Consider the following 21,818-nt stretch of genomic DNA (forward strand, 5'->3'; position numbering starts at 1 on the left):
CTGCATTTTGCATTTGAAGTTTACTTTTATATTTTGAAATAAAGGTGCATTTGTATCCTAAATTTTACTCTTCTGTGACATTGATTATCACATAAAGACATCAAGGTTGTTGTTGTTTACTGATGTGCCTTCTTTAGTACCGGAACACAAACCGATACTAAAATATCAAAGGGCAGAAACACTTCATCGACATCATTACTAAATGAGGCCAGGCAGGAAAGCATAGAGACTCTGACAGGAGGTGCTCTTAGAGGTATTTTTTTACACATCACTTTCATATCCGTTTCAGCCGAGACCCATTTCTCTGTTTGCCACAACTGATCTCTCACTTTGTACAGCTGAAATCTTCTGCTTTTTTGAAAATGATTCTGTTTGTCTTCAATCTGACTCTATTTTATCTATTTGGTAAGTTCTACATTTGTACATTCCTGATGAAAAAAAAAAACTGCTTAAACTTGCCTATGCTGATTAGCTAGTCGACCAGCTTGGTTTTAGTTGGTCATCCCACAACCTGACCAGCTAAGAGCAGGCTGGAAATGGCCAAAACAGTCTGGTCGACCAGCTAAAACCACAGCCAGCTTAGGCTGGTTTAAACAGTTTTTTTCACCAGGGGATGGTGTTAAAATCAGTGAGTTGTTTTACAGTTTCACCTTCAAATGTGCAATCATTAAACTTTCTAAAATGTTTTAATCGAATTATCACTCGTTTTGTTCTCCAGGTGTGTCTGATGCCGTTAGAGTGAAGTCAGTGATGGTTGGAGAATCAGTCACTCTAGAAATACAGAGAAGCGGGGACATCGAGTGGAAGTTTAGATCCCACAACATTCTTATAGCTTACATCAGCAGAGATGAAATCAAATTGCAAGAAAAAGTTCTTGATGGGAGTTTCAGAGGCAGACTGACGCTGGATCAGACTGGATCTCTGACCATCAACAACACCAGAACAACAGACTCTGGAGAATATAAAGCAATCATGACCAGCACAGGAATACTACTCCACACATTCAAGCTGACTGTCCATGGTGAGAACACCCTGTCTGATGTATATATTCACATTTTAATACTGTAAATTATGGTTAGAATAAGTCGATGAGGGCAGGGGCGGACTGGGACAAAAATTCAGCCCTGGCACTCTAGCCAAATCAGCCCACATTACCACACTGACATAGCCCCACCCACGGACACGCACATTCACTATTTATTTTGATGTACAGATGGTGAAATAATTTGACATTCTTGCCAGATTTTGATTACGTCCAGGTAACCTCGGATTGGGTCGGCCCATCTTGAAATCAGGCGGCCGTCACGATTGGTCCAAATGCTTAACATTTATTATTATTAGGGGCCAAGCACCGTAGGTGCGTAGGCACCTATTGCTTTCGTTAGTGTTCTTATTATTATTATTATTATTATTATTATTATTATTATTATTATTCTTCTTCTTCTTCTTCCGTTTCTTCCGCCGGATTTGAATGGCAGCCCATATAGGCGTATGCGGGAAAGTTGTATAATTTGGCACAATGATAGAGGCCAGTATTAACATTAATCAGGCCAATTATGAAGTCTCAAAATCAAACTCTCTAGCGCCACCACTTGTCCAAACTTTCACTTATGTTTATCATCATAACTTTTGAACCGAATGGGCTACAATAAAAATTCTTTTTTCCTCTGATTCCTTGGCTCAGTCCGATTCAAACGCACCCTATGACGTCATTTTCCGTCATGAATTTTTTCGCGCTATTTTAAATTTTTCGAAAAACCTATTTGATCGAACTCGTCCTAGGCCGTGTCTCCGATTTTCACCAAAATTGAATCACATGATGTACAGACCATGCCAACCAAAAGTTATGGAATTCAAGTTGATTACACCAACCGTTTTTGTTTAACTTGCGAACTAATTTAACGTAGAACTTGCAAAAATGGACTTGAGGCGATATCTCTGTAACGCATTCACCGATTCACACCAAACTTGGTGTGTGTTATGACAACTAGGGTCTAAGGTTAATTGCGGAGTTTCGGCGCACTGCCCCCTAGTGGTCCGGAGATACTAAAAACTTGCTTTTTGGCTTATAACGTCTCAACCTTTCGTCCGAAACTCATGAAACTGGTCTCATTACATCCGGCAGAGCATGCCGAGTCGAATGATGTCTGATTTTCACAGGTCAGCCATTTTGGGCGTCGCCCATTTCGATTTTTGGCCAAAAATGCTATATTTTACCAACACATTCACATATCATTACAAAACATGGTATGCATCTTCAACCCCATGCCCTGAAAGTACTCAAAAACGTCTGGAACAGCGCCACCTTATGGCCAATAGTGCTTGGCCCCTTAATTGCTGCTTGCAGCTATATTTATTATTATTACTATTATTATTATTATTATCATCATCATCATAATATCACATCTAGCAAGAGATAAAAGCTGCTTTCACGTAAAAACAATACATATAAATAAAAACTGACCGGCCCACATTTAAAAATTGGTCCGGCCCTTCTGGCATTTGCCAGAATTGCCAGATGGCCAGTCCGCCCCTGGATGAGGGAATTATGGGTGGTTGTAAGTTGGAAAACTAATTTATGCACTTTATTATAAAAAATAAACTGTTCCTTAGTTGTAATGCTAATATTAGCATGATAAAAATGTATCTATGACTTATTTAAGGGCATGTTTGCATTACAAAGATGATGTACTTAAAAATTTATTTGTTTTTGAAAATAATAAATAAATAAAGACTCCTGTTCAGATTTACAAACAAATACTACAAATGCTGTATTTAGCATGCCAGGCCAGTGGATTACAGTACAATAATAGTGTAGTTTTCATTATGTTTTATTGTCAGCTATGAGCAGGCCCGGATTGGCTAATTGGGAGGACCGGGAGAATTCCCAGTGGGCCGGTCTGTTTTTTGGCCGCGAGGGCCGGTGTCCCTAGCTCCAGAATCTGTTGCTCTCAGCAGTCACACTTTTTAAATTAATTATTATTTTTTTACTTGACCACAGTCTTCTTATTCATTGTTTTACCGCAGCTCTGCTCTTTTTATATATTTTCTCGCAGCCTGGTTAATGATGATATAACTCAGACGAGCCATCTCTCGATGCACAGCTGTTGTGGTCCAGTGGTTAGCACGTTAGGTTACGACACTGCGGATCTGTGTTTGAACCTCGTCTTAGTATTTTATTTATTTATTTATTTATTTTCATTTTTATTGTTAAGACATAATACTGTTAGGGTTGTTGAACATTTGAAGTTCTAAAGCAGCTGTTTTCTCAAAAAAAGACGTGATAGTGTCATTAGAAACTGAATTGTAAATGTCCTTATTTTAATATAGTCAGTCGTGAACTGAGGTGGGCCGGTCTGAGGCTTGAAACTCCAGGGCTGAAAAAGAGTCATTTTTATTGACTCTTTTTCAATACAAATAAGTGCCTAGCACACAGCATTTTTATCAGTCATTGCAAGTTGAATTGCTTCACTAATCAGTGTCACTTTTGAGCCAGCCATTACAAACAAGAATTATATGCTGCTCATGCTAATGGCAAGTGGAAGTTCTAAGCATCCTAGATAGTCACTATGGCACCAGTCCATACAGCAATGAAGAAAAGGGCCTATATGGCAATATAGATGATGATCAGATCAGATATTTCTGTTTTTGGGACACTTTTTTATAATTTCTTGGTTGCATAATGTCTTTCACATGCATACTAATTTTACTTCCTGTTTTCATTGGTCATGTTAGCTCCTGTTACAAAATCTCAATAAAGTTTATTAAACCAGACATATTTGACTTAAATCTAATATATTCTGCAATGTTTTCTAGCTCCTCTTCCGATTCCTGTCATTTCCACCTACTTATCTCCATGCCCAAATACATCATCGGAGTCCAGATGTGTGCTGCTGTGTTCAGTGGTGAATGTGAGGTCTGCGACTCTCTCCTGGTACAAAGGAAACAGTGTATTGTCCAGCACCAGCGCATCTGATCTCAGCATCAGTCTCTCTCTACCTCTGGAGGTGGAACTACAGGATAAAAGCACCTACAGCTGTGTGGTCAGCAACCCCATCAGCAACCAGACCACGCATCTGGACATCGACACACTCTGTAACACATGCTCAGGTATGGCAGTTTTGATACTAACACTTATTAGTCAGTTCCACAATAAATAAGCGAATAATGTAAACATTTTAACTCTGCTAACAGTTTAACACTTTATCCCTCATAAGATGGCCTCTTTCCTAAAGCTGTGATCCTATTGGTTCTCTCTGCTGTGGTGGGCGTGGCTGCGGCCGTGGTGCCTGTACTGGTTTATAAGTTAATATCCAGATGTCTTCAAAAGAAGAAAAGTGTGCAGGAAGAAGCAAAAATCACCTATTCATCTATAGATTACGGACTGTAAAAATGTATCTGTAAATTAGCAGTTCTCTGTATTTTGTAATTCCTGGTTTTACTTTTTAATTTCCTGTTTAATTATGCTTTAAATTTTAAAAGTTTATTTATCATTTTATTTATGTTTATGCATTATGGGAGCTTGATTCTTCTTCCAACAATGTTTAATCTTGAAAAGTCTGAAAAAGTGACATTTCTAATAATAGTTTTACTTTAATACTTTAATAGTTTAAAGTGATCTATTGTCTGGGCTGTGTTGTATATTACTCTACAGAAACATTGTAATAAACTGTGAGTCCATTTACTGTTATTTTACATTTCTCTAATGTAACTTATTTTTCTAAATATAATTTATTATACATTATATTATTTTAAACTACTAAAATAACAATAAAGATCAGTTTGTTAAACTGTAGAGTTGAATTTTCAACATCAAAAGTTCACAGAGCAGAGATCAAGCTCCCATAATGCAACCAATATCACAACCATAAATAAACGGAGAACACTTCCAGAAACAGAAACTGTTAATTAACAGATATTATTTACAGTGTAGTGAATCCCTCCTGCCATTGGAGTAAACATCATTTACAAATGGAAAACTCATTCACAGTTTACATCCAGCTACGTTTGCAACAAGAAATTAGACTATTGAATTATCTATTGAATCCACTAGACTAACGGGTAATCAAAAGCATTGTTGAAGTGCAGTAAACATTAAAATAATTTGTTCTACAAAAACATTTTATTTTATTAGGGGCTCAAGTGTGTAGCTTTAAGATGCCAAACAAAAAACAAAAAATTTTAAACTTTTTGAAATTGAATTAAGCATTTCCAAACTAGTCCTAGCATTTTCATCCAATCCGAACTAAACTACTGCTGACATTTTGTCTCGAGTCTAAATAGCAAATGTTATCAAAACAAAGATCAGCACCCTTGTTCAATAGTCACTGATCAGGGAATCAGCCATTTTAAGCGCTGTCTCAATCGCAAAATTCTTCCAGTGCACTGAAACGTAGCATCCTGAAAAATCCCACAATGCACTGTGAAATTAAGGGCACATCATTATGCAACATTATGTGCCCTTAATGGAATTTCGGAACCTCCAAAAGAGGGGTCTCTCCACACCACCACCAGTGTGCAGCATACTTGGATGATGCGATGGCAGCCACAGGACAAGAGCGCCAGTGCGCTCACCACACACCAGTTATTGGTGGAGTGAAGAGACAGTGATAGAGCCAATTCGGTGGGCAAGGATGATTGGGAGGCCATGATCATAAGTGCCGATTTAGGGACTTTGGCCAGGACACTGCACTGCAAAAAATGCTTTTCTTAGATTTTTTTGTCTTGTTTCTAACCCAAATATCTAAAAGTTCTTAAATCAAGCAACATTTTCTAGGCAAGCAAAACATATTGTCTTGTTTTAAGAAATAATATGCCAAAATGAAGTGAGATTTTCCTTAAAGGGCCATGACACCCCCCTCTTTCGGTTAGAGTCTTCTTCAGAATTTTTTCAAAAGATGCATGATTAATGGTTAATGGTTAACCAATGGTTAACCATTAACCCTGCTGGTAATCTGGAGGATTTAGGCAAACACAGCAGCACGGCGATGTGTCTGAATGTGAACGAACTCCTGATAAAAGACAGTGTCCGCTTTTCTCTAATTCTCGTGCTGCTCTCCCGACAAAAATGCTTGCAGCACACACACAGCTTTGCTGTGTGATCGGCCCTGACAAGATCGTGGGGGAAAACATGCAACAAACCCCGTGGATCATGGAAACAAACCAAGTGTGCCGCAAGCCTGCGTTTGAGTGAAGGTCTCGGCCGTTAGATCACCCCCTGGGGGCTGGCTGCAGTACAAATCATAAAGCCCGCCTCCTCCGTGTTAATGAAGGAGACTTGAGCCCAAATAAAAAAAATTAATTACACTTGCAATAAAATGTCCCGAAAGATGGTTCTGGTCGATTAAGGCACTGGTTATTGTGTTGAAATAGGTGCAGATCTTCATTTTTGTAAACAGTTTGTTTTTAGCAGTAATTTAAGGCTGGGCGTGTCATCGTGATTGACAGCGGTGATTGACAGTTTCTCAAAGCAGCGCGTCTGAGCTTCGGCAGAAGACTGAAGTGTTATTACTCGATTTTCTGTGTTATTTTACCATGACAAAATGAGTTCAGCAGTAAACTACAGTTTTTGACATACATGATCTGGTGGAACACTGTTTATTCGCTAAGGTTAGAGCTTTTTTCGGGCTTTATTAGTTTGCTGATACACGCCTAACCACCCAGATAGCAAAATACACTTGGGCCGGTTCCAGCTAGATTCTCGCCTGCCGGAGACTTACCCCTCAGAGCTCAGACTGACTACCTCTGCTGGACGTACTCCGGATGCCTGGACTCACTGCCCGATTCCAGCCCGAGTAAATCGAGCCAGATGCGGCGGCCGAGCGAGCCGGTGCTGCCGCATGCGAGCCAGAATCAGACCGCGACGCCGCGAGTAGGTTATGCGCTGCAGCCCGGAGCTGGCGCGATTGAATATATAAAACCCTCATATTTGTTAATGTTATTACATCCATTTGTGTTGATATGACAGCAAACACATGCTGAGAAGTTCGGGGGGCATGGTTGATTTTACATAAAGCGTTTGGTTGGAAGCTCGACTCCGCTCATTTTCGTGGCTCCTCCTGGCTCCACCAGACAATCCTTCTGCGCATGTCTGGCTCCAATTTCAGCAGTCTTTTGCGACAGTTTGTGCCCGTCAAGCAGGCGTTTTGCCCTCAAGGCGTTCAATGGGAAAAGGGGCTGTCGCGTCGTCCATATTTTTTACAGTCATTGAAACAAACGCATATGAGCCTTCATGAACGGCTAAATACTGTGCCGTGGTCTCCGTGTCTCTCAGCTCGGGCTTGACACTGGCAGGTCTGGCAGGTCTCATGAATAATTAAGCAGCCGGCTCATAGGATAAGAAATCTCATAGGATAAGAAAACTCCTCTATGAATAATAATGAGAAACCGACGCTTCATCATTGCACTTGCAGTTCTGCGCTACGTCGCCGATTTTGATCCCGCCCCAAAAATCATTTTAAACCCGGAAGCTGAAATTAGCTGACAAAAGCTCAAAATTATCCAGTTTTCCCCACAATTAAAGCTGACAGGTGCTAACATTGTCTTAACTGATGCTCAACAACACACACATCTGTTAATACAAAAAAAAAGTTCTCCGGGGTGTCCTGAACCTTTAAATCAAGCAAAATAATCTGCCAATGGGGTAAGCAAAATAATCTTTTCACTAATCGAAAAACAAGATTATTTTTTTCTGAAATAGTTGGCGGTTCATTCTGCTGTGGCGACCCCTGATAAATCAGAGACTATCCGTGCATTCACACAGGACTTCAGCGTTAATGATTGACCGAGGGTGTGCCTTAAGTTGGGGCTGACGCAATCATCATAGCAGTGTCAGCCAATGAAATTAGTCCGCAATAGTCTTCTGTCTGAACTGAGGTGGTCTGATTCTGAAAGTAATCTGATTAGTTGACGCTTCTGTTGGTGCTTGAAATGTAGAAAAATGCCCAACTTCTGCAGCCAGCAACGCCACTGAAGCAGCGCCGACGGATCAACAATTCAGTTCGGTAATGCTTGACGTCACCCACTCAAAAATTAATAGGAAGTGAATGGCAAGCATTGATGCTGACGCCCTTTGTAAATGGGGCGTAAGGCACAGAAAAATTGATGAATGAGGCACAGCCTGCACAATGCACTTGTCAATCTAAGCTCGTTTTCTGGGTGTAAAAATGCAATGATGACACACCACATCGATTGTCTCATTATTATGACTCAGAAGTGCATTCAAAAAAATTTATTTTTTGATCCCTACACCCTTCATCCCTCTGAAGCATAAACCCCTAGAGGGGATTAGGGAATAAGGGCCTTCTGAATTGAATGCAGTGTATATCTCCTCACTTTGTTATTTTCAGACCAAAATAGGTATTTGTTATGGCATCCATGACCTGATATTACCTACATTGTTTCAGCACAGCGCCGCCTAGTGTTCAGGAGGACATAAAGCTGTTTCTCAAAGTTTCTTCACCACTTAATACGATAATATTATGATATTTAAACCAAACTTAAAGTTTACGACAACCGTGTGTTGCCATAAACCTGCTAGTCTGGCAATTAAAATACACTTTATGCTTATAATTTCAAAACGGTCTCAAAATGCTTGAACCCCAGTGCTGTTTGCAGCATTTGTTTTCTACAACCTTTGACATTCAGCTTAATTATACAGATGTGTCAATGTATGTCATGTTGGTTTTCTTCTCCTTTGTTTACTTTCTTAAGCGTCTAATTTATATATGTATGGTGATGTTTTTTGTGTAAACGGCTTTTTATATGTCTGTTTTTAAAAATTAATTAAACTGTACCATTTTTAAATGTATTTTTTTTAAATTCATACATTCCTAATATTAATAATTCATTGTCTTAACCACATTAAGAGCATATGCAACTATTACTATTACTAATTAATAATATATTTTTTCTACATGTCTCTCTTTTTTGTTGTGATGGTGACATCCAGGATATCTTATGTAGTAGGCATTACATTGTTACATTATTAAATAAACTTGCTTTCATTTTAATTCCTGTGCCTTTTCTTTATGAGGGGTAGGGGGGTTTGCATGTGTTAATTGAGAATAAAAGATGCACAGTAATTTAAAATGTCTCTGAAAACATTTTTAAGTCAGCACACACACTTTATTCACATCTAGAAAAACAATTCTAAAGACAGGACCTGGCCTTTAAACAAAGTAAAACAAACCATTAGATGGAAAGAAACTTGTTTAAAACTGTCATATCTTAATAGATGTGGGTGTGTTTGTTAAAACAGCATTCTGGGAAGCTGCTGACCGCTTGATCATAAAAGCACTGAGAGGAAAACAAGTCAAAAGGAGAACTGAGCACAGTCACAGAAATAAATGTGTGGACATGAGTCAAAATATATTCATGCTAATCTTATTCTGACCTGCATGCAGCAAGACTACATTCATGCACATTTAGAGTCAGCAACATTGCTAAGAGCTTCCATGTTGTTTTGATCAAATACTGACTATATCCAAATGTCGTAGAAATTGAGATTTGATTATATTTAGTGCACTCTTTAAAATGCTGCATTTCATAACACAATTTTTTTAATAAAAAAAAAAATAAATAAAGAAGTGTCAGGGTTGTCCAAATTGACCCAGTGTTGTGTGGTGAACAGACAGAAAGTCACTGCTGGTGTAACGGAGGCCAGCTAGTGTGTGCTGTGCAGGTAAACCTCACTCCTCTGACCTCTAAAGGTGCTCTAGCGACATTCACTAGAGGCTATGGTCATCTACCTCCTTGGTAGAGACTCCCATGCGGAAGGTTGCTGGTTCGATACCAGCTCGAAGCGGGTTGGGTGGCGTAGGACTGGCAGGGTTACATTGGTGCCATGACCCGGATGGGAGTAAGGTTTAGGGGGTTAGTGTAACGGAGGCCAGCTAGTGTGTGCTGTGCAGGTAAACCTCACTCCTCTGACCTCTAAAGGTGCTCTAGTGACAGACGCTAAAGGCTATGGTCTTTAGCCTCCTTGGTAGAGCACCCGACTCCTATGCGGAAGGTCGCTGGTTCGATTCCAGCTCGGAGCGTTTTGGGTGGCGTACGACTGGCGGGGTTACACTGGAGCATTAACTACTTTTGCTTAATTCACTGATATGTGAAAACTTCATAACTGAAATACAAATAATTGAGAAGGAAACATGCAACTTTTATTAAATCACACTCCACATTATAGCAAACCTATTTAGTGATAATTCTAACCAGTAATTAAAGGGATATGTAACCCAAAAATGACAATCCTGTCATCATTTCCTCTCCCTTAACTTGTCACAAACCCGTTTTATCTCTTCTGTTGAACACAAAAGAAGACATTTTAAAGAAATGTTGGATATCTGTAACCACTGACGTCTATAGTATCAGCTTTTCCTATGATGGAGGTCAATGTTTACAGCTTTCTAACATTTTTCATGGAAAATGGAAACCAATAAAGGTTCGTAACCACTTGAAGATGAGTAAATAGTGAGTGAATGTTCATTTTAGGTTGAACGGTCTGATCAATAGACATCCATGTAATGTAGCAACACAGTATCAAACACTGAGACAACCAAAGTCGATTACAACCCAACAAAGAACAGATCTCTGTGGCCCTCTGCTGGATAAAGTCAAAACACTTTGTTTCTCAAACTGACCAACTTGTTCTGTTTGAATCCAGCAGAGTATCTTTACTTCCACTTACCCAGAACTTCCCATAGAGAACTCCCCCAGTCAGCTGTATATTTACTGCAGATGTAGTTAGACTGTGACTACGGCTGTTTTCTGTTGTCTGCATTCAAGGTGAGACATCTGACATCATCAAAAACGTATAGATCAGTCAGATTTCCGCTTTTACCAAGAAAATGGGACTTTAAACGTGTATTGCATGTTGTTGCTGTCTGCAGATGAAGTTGACGTACTTGTCAGTATTTGTCAAATAAAGATTTCAGGCGTTTACATGGGTGCTGAACATTTTTTATGGCATATTTATTTTCATGACTTTTTTGCAAACCTGTCAAAGATGTGAAAATAAGAGTTATGCCCACTATAATAAGGAATACCCCTAACCCTCAGCTTAAAATCACGTGTACAGAATCTGTTTGTGAGACAGCATGTTTTTATCACTATGAATCGCGTCAGCTGACAGTCACGCACCGATATATGACCGTTTTAAGTATAGGTAGGATCAGCTTATTGCCAACCTTCAGAGAAAGACTGAAAATACAGGAGAAATATGGGAAAATACCTTTGCGGGATGATAACGGGATGGAACTGAAATTACGGGAGAATCCCGGGAAAAACGGGAGGGTTGACAGGTAGTCTTTTTTTGTGTCCTGAAGAATGAGTAAATAAAACTGTGGGTGTTTTACTATGGTTGTTTACAGTGCACAGCTGATTCACAAACACATTCACATTCTTCTGCTTAGTACATTTTATATATATATATATATATATATATATATATATATATATATATATATATATATATATATATATATATATATATATATATATATATATATATATATTAATATATATTATGACCTATTATGACATATTATGACCTGACTTCCACTTATCTGTTCCTATTACATTACTTTCCTATCCTGCTATTGTAATTCTTTTCCTGTTTCTGGCTGTGTTTGCACAGTATGTGTTTGCTTTTTTTATCACACTACAGTCTGCTTGAACATGGCTTCTTCATAAAAAAAATATGAAGGTCAAACATACAAAGGACTATAATAATAATGAAACTCATATAGGACGATAATAAGGTAATGGGATAAAATAAACAAAAAACTAAGAATAATAATGAAGACATCCAAATAAGCCATCATTAGAAATTCACCCCCCCCCCCCTCCCCACCCCCCAGAAGAACTATATCAAAAAAGTCATTCTTCTAAACCCTAAACTGGAATGCAGCATAAGGATCCAACAAATCATTCTAGTCAATCGTACTATTGCAACCAAAAAGTTGCCCTTCACAGTCTTTACCAGATGTCAGCATTCTTATGTAGCACTCCAGCGAGGAGGCGGAACCAAATATCTCCCCCTCATTTGACTAGAGGGAAGTAAAAGATCCCACCCACTTATCTAAAAACCAATCTGGGTGCTAGCAAAACAAAAACACAAATGATCTTGTTTTAAGCATGCACATTCAGTGTTCAGCTTTGCAGTGACAGTAAAGTGATAGTTTATGTTGTTTCACAGTAATTTATTTATTTATTCTTTTTAATCCAATTCATCCAAAGCCATTATTTTATTGGGCAAGTTCTTTCCTGTGGGCTTTCATAATCTGTTTGGGATTATTTCTACATTACAAAACAAAAATCTACTAGGATGTATGCAAGTTTAAATTATTATTATTATTAAATTTGACCAAACTATTTTGTTTTCATCCAACACAATGCACAGTAATTATCTTTACTTAGCATGATACAAAATCAAAAATCCCATTGATGAACTACTCTTTGTGTCTCCCATGGATAATAGGTTAGAATATTTAAAAAGAAATAATGGAATTCTCTGTCGGGAATTGGAGAATATTTAAATAGTCTGCAAAAGCAGTTCTTTGAGGTATTCTTATGTTGTATCCCGTCCATTTATTTATTAAAATAAGAAGAAAAAAGGTTATTATACATTTTATTTTCCCTGTTTCAGATTTGGTATATTTTTCAATGATCAGTCTTCAATCCATTTACATTTCTCTATGTGGGATACAAAACACACTGAAGAAACTTTTTTGCAAACAATCTACATGAGTAGAATCTAAACAAACCAATTTCGTAATGTTCAACCTTACTTGCTCTTCCAAACCCAGCCCAAACAAACTCTTCACAATCACTCGACTAAAACATTTTTTCTTTCTCAGTGCAGCTCATTTTTACTTCACACACACACACACACATACATACAGTTGAAGTCAGAATTATTAGCCCCCTAAATTATTCGCCCCCTGTTTATTTTTTCCCTCATTGTCTGTTTAATGGAGATATTTTTTAACGCATTTCTAAACATAATAGTTTTAATAACTCATCTCTAATGGCTGATTTATTTTATCTTTGCCATGATGACAGTAAATAATATTTGACTAGATATTTTTCAAGACACTTCAATACAGCTTAAAGTGACATTTAAAGGCTAAACTAAGTTAATTAGGTTAACTAGGCAGGTTAGGGTAATTAGGCAAGTTATTGTATAATAATGATTTGTTCTGTAGATTATTGGAAAACAAATTAGCTTAAAGGAGCTAATAATTTTGACCTTAATGTTTTATAAAAAATTAAAAACTTCTTTTATTCTAGCCCAAATAAAACAAATAAGATTTTCTCCAGAAGAAAAAAATTATCAGACATTTTGTGAAAATTTACTTGCTCTGTTAATCATCATTTTGTAAATATTTAAAAAATAAAATAAAAGGGGGGCTAATACTTCTGACTTCAACTGTACATATATACATAAAAATTTCAATTCTCTCATTCATTTATCATGCTTTGTCATTCATAAAACAAATAACTCTCACTACTCCACTCATTCGGCCTGAGCGAGCCCCAAGAGACTAACAAAAATCCCCTCTGCATTTTCTGTCTCTGGCAAGGCATTCGTTTCAATCCTCAGGGAAGCACAAAAACAGTACTCTCTCACTCAATAAATACCCCACAAAGTTTGTCCTGTACTGCCTTACACACTATCACACACACACTTCTCGTGTGAATAACCATTAATTATATCAACAGCGATGACACATCACCTCATGGGGTTATGTCAGCGATCACTACTCTGGTCCGTAACTCTGCCTGACTTCCAATTGTCTGTTTTTATTACGTTACTTACCTATCCTGTTATTGTAATTCTTTTCCTGTTTCTGGCTGTATTTGCACAGTATCTTTGCATTTCTCATCACACTACAGTCTGCTTGAATATGGCTTCTTCATAAAAATATAAAGGTTAAACATACAAATGATCATTATAATAATGCAACATATATAGAATGATAATAAGGTAATGGCAACAAAAACAAAGAATAATAATGAAGACATTCAAATAAGCATACAACTGAAAGTAATGCGATCATTAGAAATTCATCAATACATCAATAAATTCTTCAATAAGCAATGAGTCTTCAATAATTCAATAAGTCTTAAATAACTTCATGTGTATGAGTCATTAGTTTTAAGAAACCTGATAACTTGCTTTTATACTTGTGCTGAGAATTCATTAAATTCACTTTCAAACTGAAGACTAAAAGAGATCGTTGAGAAGCTTGATGAATACAAGCCCAGAGTCACAAATGAAGTGTGATCTTCCAGGCCTTGTTTAGGTCCATTAAGATGCAGATTGTTATTTCAAGGGCTTAGTTGAGCATATATATATATATATATATATATATATATATATATATATATATATATATATATATATATATATATATATATATATATATATATATATTAGGGGTGTAACGATACACTCAGCTCACGGTACGATGTGTATCACAGTATAATGCTCACGATTCGATATGTATCACGATATTTGGAATAAAAATTGAAAATTAAACTGAAATGCAAATTTTACCAAGTAAACTATTTTTTATGTATTTCTTTTGTTTCAACTTGTTAAACTGAACCTTCTTTAAGAAAATAAATTAAACAGGCCTGTGTCTGGAAAATAAAACAATTTAAAAAACTTCTTTAAAATATTATTGAAATGACAGAGACAAAATTAAGGAACAATTTAAGTATAGGTGCAAAAAAATAAGCTTTCTATTCAATTGAATTTAACAGTAAGAGCTTAAGGCTTTGCTTGGTCACTTGCGTTTTTTGTGTGTGCAAAAAAAAATCCACATTTCCAGGTATTTAATTCATATTTAATTAAATTCATTTAGAAATATCTCTAACTACAATTGTGACTAGTCAAAGCTCATTTAGAGATATCTGCAAATATTTTTCAATGGAAGTCAATAGAGGAATATGACTAGTCATAATATATTTGCAGATATCTCCAATCTGATTTCGTACTAGTACAATTGTAATTGCAGATATCTCTAATTGTCATTCTGAATAGTCGAATTATAATTATGACTAGTCAAAACATAATTAGAGATATCTCTAAATATATTTATGGATAGTCAGAACAAAGGTTTAAATGCTAAAACGGCTTGCCATACGTGCGCGTCTATCAGTCCGCCCTCTGTAGTAATAGCTCACGGTGAGCTCACGTCATGTGTGATTTTGCGGCGGGAACATTATATGAAGACAGAATGATATTTTAGGGTGAATTGTACCTTATAAATACAGTATGTGACTCTTTCAAAACCATTAGGAGGTATCCCTGTCGCTGTGCAAAGTATGTAAATCACTGTGAAGACTTTAAAACTTAGGATGTTTGACCCAGTATGCGTGTCAAAAAGCGAACGAGTCTAAAGCAATGACTGTACAACCGAAATGTTGCCAGACTTCTGATTTTGAGAGCCATCCTCTATTTCAGCTCCACTCATCTTGGTCTGCTAACATTACTGCTGCTGCAATCTGAACTCACGTGCGACAGCAGGTGGAACGTAGCTCACGTGCAAACAGCTCATAAGAGAAAACGGACGTCGTATCGTAATCAAATCGTCATAACGCCACGATGCATATTGTGACATTTTTGCATCGCAATAAATCGTACAACGATAACTCGTTCCACCCCTAATATATATATTAGAAATTAGAAAATTTGAATTTTAACTCTTTAAAAAAACGAATAATGGATTTAATTTTAATGTTGATTAGAATTAAGTTACCCACCAGAAATGGTAACATTGACTTTCAAGCAAATTTTCTTCCCTCCTCTGTTGCAGAGTTTTAGCTGATAAACTCCAGAGTCACTTTTTTGGGTGTTTTTCACAGTCAGAGATGCGCTTTGATGGTGAAGCTCCAGCCTGCATCTGAATCTCCTATCATCCCCATATGAAGTCTTACTGACGTCTCCGTTCATTCCAGATGCTAGGGTCACACCTTCAAATGTCCACTGCAGCTGCTCATCTCGATTTACAATAAAATTAGTGATTAAAATTAAGCTTTCTCCCACATTCACCGACACAGTGTTTGGATCAGAGTCACCTGGAGAACGAACAGAGAAAGTTACTCAGACTGAGATAAAAGTAAAGTTATACTATCTGTAACAGATTCAACATTAGATACAGTATTTGTATGGCCTAAATTAAGCATCCTCAATAAGCAGACCTGAGTTTGGTTCTGGACATCAATTGTTTCCAAACAAACTATGAAATATATGATAATAGTGGCACCATTCTTCCATTAATGCATGTTGTTAGGACTACGTTGTTTTGTTTGTGTGTTTGATTTTGATTTCTAGATTGGGGGTGTGCCTTCAGCGCACCTGATGCTGGTCAGCGCCCTTATTTAAACCCCGGCAGAGAGTTTGTCGGGTGTGTCCATTCACTTGGCAGTTGGCCAGAGCCGCGCTCCTATTTGGCCTTTATGCTTTGTTTCGCATCCATACATTATCACTGACAACATTTACAGCATCCATACATTTCCATTTCACACTGATTGAACATACTGATACTGATATTTGGAGTATATAATTTAAATTGAGTTAAATAAATATTCTTTTTGATTATACTTCTCCTTGTCGTCTTTCTCATTATGTTACATCCTTGAGCCAGGTGTAACATATGGGGGCTCGTCTAATTTAAATTTTGTTGATTTGATCTTTGGCTTTCGTAATAGGTATTTGTTTGTGTAATAGGTGGGAGAGACAAGGAGGCGGAGATATTTGTTGGAGCGTCTTTGGGTTTCTAGTCTGACTAGGAAAAGTTCTTGCGGTTTAAAACTGTGTAAATTTCCCCTGTTAGGTTGTAGCAGCGCATTGCGTTGTTTTTTTATTTTAGTTTGTTATTTTTGTGCGGCTTCTGGGTTGAGTGCACTGCCGTGGAGTAGTTCTGAACTATCTGTTCAGTTCCACACCAGCGGATATATATTGTAATGATTTATTTTGTAATACTTTTATTGACTTTATGGTCTGTGCATGTTTCTTTTCCCCACAATAAAGTTTATCAAGACCTGCAGATTTTAATAATTAATTTAAAATATATATATTTTTTTGTAATTTTTACAGAATCAATTATGGTGAGTACAATAGATCAATACTAAAACATGGAAGAATACAGCTTTTTTATGCCTCTTTTCAAATAAAGCTGAAGTGTGGTTGTGAATTGTGTTTTTCATCTATATTTATATCAATAATAATAATTATAATCCTCCTCTATGAACTGCCACCTTATCGTGGGGGAGGGCTTTGAGTGCCTTAGGTCAGAGTGCAGATGAAAAACCCCTTATGAGTGCAATAACAGGGAGCACCGTGATGTCGCCTGGTATGGCGCACCGGGACCCCACCCTGGAGCCAGGCCTGGGGTTAGGGCCCAGGTTTTATCCCATGGAACCCGGCCGGACTCAACCCAAAGGAGTGTAGTGAGACCATTCTCCTGCAGGGGGAGCCATAAGGGGCTAGTGCATGCATTGTCGAACGGATGGTGGTTGAAGGTCAGGACAATGACAACCCTATCGTCGATCACAGAAACTGGCACTTGGGACATGGAATGAAGGAGCCCGAGCTTGTGCAGGAGGTGGAACTGTACTAGAGATAGTTGGGCTTACCTTCACGCAAATCTGGGGTTCTGGTACTTAACCGCATAGTAGAAAAATGTCTAGCCCTTCTCATGGAGTTGACCATGGTGAGAGGCGGCGGGCTGGTGTGGGCTTGCATATAGCTGCCCAACTTAGACACCATGTGTTAGACTTTTCCCCGATAAACGAGAGGGTCGCCTCCCTGCCCCTTAGGGTCAGGGATATGTCTCTCACTGCGGTTTGTGCCTACAGGTCAAACACCAGAGTAGAGTACCCGGCCTTTTTGGGGTTCTTGGTAGGGGTTCTGGAATGTGAATCTGAGTGGTGTTCTGTTATTGGACTTCTGTGCTAATCACAGTTTGTCTATAACAAACACCATTTTCGAACATAATGGTGTCCATCAGTGCACATGGCACTAGGACACCCTAAGGTGGAGGTCGATGACTGACTTTGTGGTTGTATTATCTTATCTCTGACAGACCATATGTCTTGGACACTCGGGTAAAGAGAGGGTCAGAGGTGTCAACTGCTCACCACCTGGTGGTGAGTTGGATCTGCTGGCAGGGGGGAAAGCTGGACAGACCTGGCAGGCTCAAGCTTATAGTGAGGGTCCTCTGTGAATGTCTGGCTAAATATTAAATCAGAGCGATTTTCAACTCTCACCTCCGGAAGTGCTTTGACCAGATCCCGAGGGAGGTTGGAGACATTGAGACATAGTGGTCCATGTTCTCCAACTCCATTGTTGACATGGCCATGAGGACCATAAGGTCTGTGGTGCCTGTCGAGGCGGATATGTTGTAGATATATGTATACTTTGGGCAGTTTAATTAACACATATTTTTCGCAAAGGACTATGTGTCCTCCAGTATTTTTCTTTCAAGTTCTGTCAATAGAGTTGCTAAATAATGCACTAGTGATGGGAAAAACAAAGCTTTGAAACAACTGAACAAATTGCGTCGCAAAATTATTCACTGTTTTAAAGCCTTTGAAATACCACATGCTAGGGACACTTTAAAAGTTAAGGGGGTCTGAATACTTTTTGTACCCACTGTGTATTCATTAGCTGCTGACTCCTAATAGCATTCTTGTTTTTTTTAGGTTTTAAAACTAAAAATGTTTACATCCTAATCAGGATAACAAGACTAAGCTTGAATACCACAAGTCATGCCATAACTGTTTCAACCCAGAATTAAGCATTTCTGCAATATGGACTTAATATAACATTAATAACCATATTGCTCTAAATTCAAAAGGATTTGTATAGCAGTTTTCATGATACAAATGACTTAAAAGCTGAACTACAGACAAAAAGTATGATTCCTATTTTCAATTTAATCTAATTTGTTCATATGCCACTACTGTATTTTGATAGTAAAGTCAGTTAAACTGAAAGACTCACCACACACAAAAACTCGGAATCTCCTGTAAAATGTCCTTCTGCTACTGATGATGTGTAGTTTATAAGCTCCAGAGTGTTCGCTCGTGATGTTTCTGATGGTCAAAGATCCAGTCATCTTGTCCAGCAGCAGTTTGTTTCTGAATCTCTCGTCGGCTTCAGTAAATGTGCTCTCTGATGTTTCTCCATTCATTTGAACTATGAGGTTGTCTTCGTCTCCAAACATCCACAGGATCAGATCATCTCTTTGTAATTCATCTTGAACATTCAGAGTGACGTTGTTTCCCTCCTTTCCTAATATCATACTCACTTAGAGAAAATGGTTGTAAAAAATACACAACAGAAGACTTTGAATGAAATGCTAAAAAAAATCATATCCTACACACAATAGTTTGAGTGTCGGAAAATGTCGGAAACACAACATCTAAACAGTGGGAACCATTATAATTAAAATCAAGCAACTAGATTTACTAGAAAATCACTAGAAATAATACAATATTTAGCTTTTAATTCAAAGGCCTGTAGTCAATCATTTCTTAGTTAGTACCGCGCAAATATTCAAAAAAGTTTATTGTACCTAAAGGAAATAAGTTTTGTAAACTAGAAGTATTACAGTGGGATTTACAGTGGTTTGAAGGCTTGAATATGTGAGTTGTTTAAGAAATGAGCTGAAAAAACTTAAACTGTATACCCTGCATAAATCTATAGCGTATAAAATTTGTCTAAAATAATCTCTTTGACATTACATGATCACTCATAAAATAAGTATTTTATTATTCAAACTATAAACATCGAATCAACTTAAGTGTGGTTTATTTATAAACTAATTTCGAAAGAACCACAGGGCTCAACAATAAGGACTGCCCGATGGCCCGGGGCCAGCATGTGAGATGCTCGGGACAGTAGACAGGATCGCTACTGGCCCGATCGGGCCCCTCCTGTGACAAAAACAGTCAAAATCGAGAAACAGTTTGTGTTTTCAAGCCTTTAAATGCTACCTTTTCGGTTCCTCTTTTCTGATTGGATGTTGTGAGCACATTATTTTTTTCGTAACAACCAGTACAGCAAAGAGACAGCAACATGGCGGCAACATCAAATGATGCTAAAGGAAAACATTTGTTTCTAACGTCTTGGAAGCAGACATTTATGAGGGTACGCCACGACGTGATGTTTTGTACAGCTTGCTGCAGTTTGGCAGGTCAGCCATCTTTTGTTTTGCAATAAAATACCTGCACATTTTGCTACTTTTGTGTGCAAAACACATGTTTGAATGTTGCTCATTACACATTTATTAACATTTTATAAATAATTAAATTCTAGATTTACGAACATTTTGACACATTTCTTTTCTAAATTTGTGGCTAAGGAATAACTATTAACTTTTTTTTGGTAGGGCCAGTGAAAATATTGGCAGGGCAAGTAAAAATTTGAACCACTGGTCCGATCGGGCCAGTAGAAAAAATCCTCAGCGTTGAACCCTGAACCACGTGATTATGACTAAACACGGCTGGTACAGCGTCAGATCCGTATATTCCACCAATCAAATGAATAATGACACACTATAAATAACCAGAGTTTTTCACTCCAGTCATCTTCGTCTTAAAGAACCCGCTTCCACATCTACTCCTCCCCTTCTCTGATGGGGCGGCACGGCGGCCCAGTGGTTGACACTGTTGCCTAACAGCAAGAGGGCTGCTGGTTCGGGCCCTTACCAAGCCGGTCAGCGTTTCTGTGCGGAGTTTGCATGTTCTCTCTGAGTTTGCGTGGGTTTGCCCTAGGTTTCCTGGTTTCCTCCTTACCATCCAAAGACATACACCATGAGTAAATTGACTGCTTCAAAATAGCATCTTAAGCACTTCTTAGCCAGATATATCACAACACGTTCACAAGCACGGGAGTTCTCGAACCCAACTGGAGGGAGCCCCCTGCTCTCTCCTGGGACAGCATGCCAAACAAAATCATCATTTCTGGCACCAAATATCAAAAAGAAAATGTGTATTTGTTCTGGTAGGAGAAGTTACTGTGGCCATTTTTATTATATAACAAATATCCTGTGCCTCAAAAGACTAAGATGAAAGTCAATGAATGTATGGTGGCCTTTGAAGGCGTGAGATGCTCTTTGGGATGGCAAACTTTATGTGCATTTTGGCATTTCCTTCGGGCATTTTTAGAGACTTAATCTCTGTATAAAGGAGTTTGAACATGAAGGAGTTTAAGGTAAATAACAGACTCACCTTTGACAAAAATCAAGAAATGTTTGTCCCATGGCTCTTTGCTGCTGTTGATCTTTAGTGTATAAAGTCCAGTGTGCTCAGGTCTGGTGTTCTTGATGGTCAGAGATCCAGTCTTGCCATCCACCATCATTCTGCCTTTGAATCTCCCACCTCCAACATCATATTTACGGATCTCTCTGCTCCTTCCCTCGATTTCGGCTAGAAGTGTGTTTTCTTTGTACAGCCACTGTATCTGGTCTTTTTTACCAATTTCAACATGAGCCTCTAGCTTGACAGGATCTCCCTCCATCACTGACACTTTCTCGACTTTGTTGCAAAAGTGCAGAAAAAAGAAATGAGATTGTTAACTTTGCAAATGGAAAAAAATATCTATCTATCTATCTATCTATCTATCTATCTATCTATCTATCTATCTATCTATCTATCTATCTATCTGTCTGTCTGTCTGTCTGTCTGTCTGTCTGTCTGTCTGTCTGTCTGTCTATCTATCTATCTATCTATCAGACAGAGCAAGGAAATTTTCACAGCAGGTCTGATAATATTTTTTTTTCTTCTGGAGAAAGTTGTATTTG

The 21,818-nt window shown here is 38.0% G+C and overlaps 2 protein-coding genes across 8 annotated transcripts in view; one reads left to right on the forward strand and one right to left on the reverse strand.

Moving 5' to 3' along the window:
- The first annotated feature begins 276 nt into the window (after positions 1-276).
- On the forward strand, positions 277-4,895 carry LOC103911112 (uncharacterized). Its single transcript, XM_087303894.1, has 4 exons — positions 277-405; positions 719-1,021; positions 3,817-4,110; positions 4,218-4,895. The coding sequence occupies exons 1-4, from the start codon at positions 363-365 to the stop codon at positions 4,388-4,390; spliced, it is 813 nt and encodes a 270-aa protein (XP_087160020.1). The 5' UTR covers positions 277-362; the 3' UTR covers positions 4,391-4,895.
- A 7,716-nt stretch (positions 4,896-12,611) lies between these two features.
- The window catches only part of LOC101884052 (pregnancy-specific glycoprotein 22), a 31,282-nt gene continuing 22,075 nt past the window's right edge, over positions 12,612-21,818 (reverse strand). For 4 of the 7 annotated variants that reach the window (XM_087303419.1, XM_087303418.1, XM_087303417.1 and 1 more), the window contains 3 exons: positions 21,247-21,552; positions 19,016-19,321; positions 14,831-16,086 (listed from right to left, as the gene is read on the reverse strand). In XM_087303419.1, the coding sequence (XP_087159545.1) occupies positions 15,764-16,086; positions 19,016-19,321; positions 21,247-21,552 (935 nt within the window). In that variant the 3' untranslated portion in view covers positions 14,831-15,763. Of the gene's footprint in view, positions 12,926-14,830; positions 16,087-19,015; positions 19,322-21,246; positions 21,553-21,818 lie in introns of those variants that run through there. The other 3 variants (XR_015521468.1, XR_015521467.1, XR_015521466.1) reach the window with 1 other exon arrangement.

The sequence above is a fragment of the Danio rerio genome, chromosome 22 (genome assembly GCF_052040795.2).
Source record: "Danio rerio strain M-AB ecotype USA chromosome 22, GRCz13ab, whole genome shotgun sequence".
NCBI lineage: Eukaryota > Metazoa > Chordata > Actinopteri > Cypriniformes > Danionidae > Danio > Danio rerio.

Excerpts from the sequence above, each read along its gene's own strand:
- LOC103911112 (XM_087303894.1), top strand. The coding sequence starts at position 363 with ATGATTCTGTTTGTCTTCAATCTGACTCTATTTTATCTATTTG. Across the intron at positions 406-718 it reads GACTCTATTTTATCTATTTG|GTGTGTCTGATGCCGTTAGA; the intron begins GTAAGTTCTACA and ends TTTGTTCTCCAG. Across the intron at positions 1,022-3,816 it reads ATTCAAGCTGACTGTCCATG|CTCCTCTTCCGATTCCTGTC; the intron begins GTGAGAACACCC and ends AATGTTTTCTAG.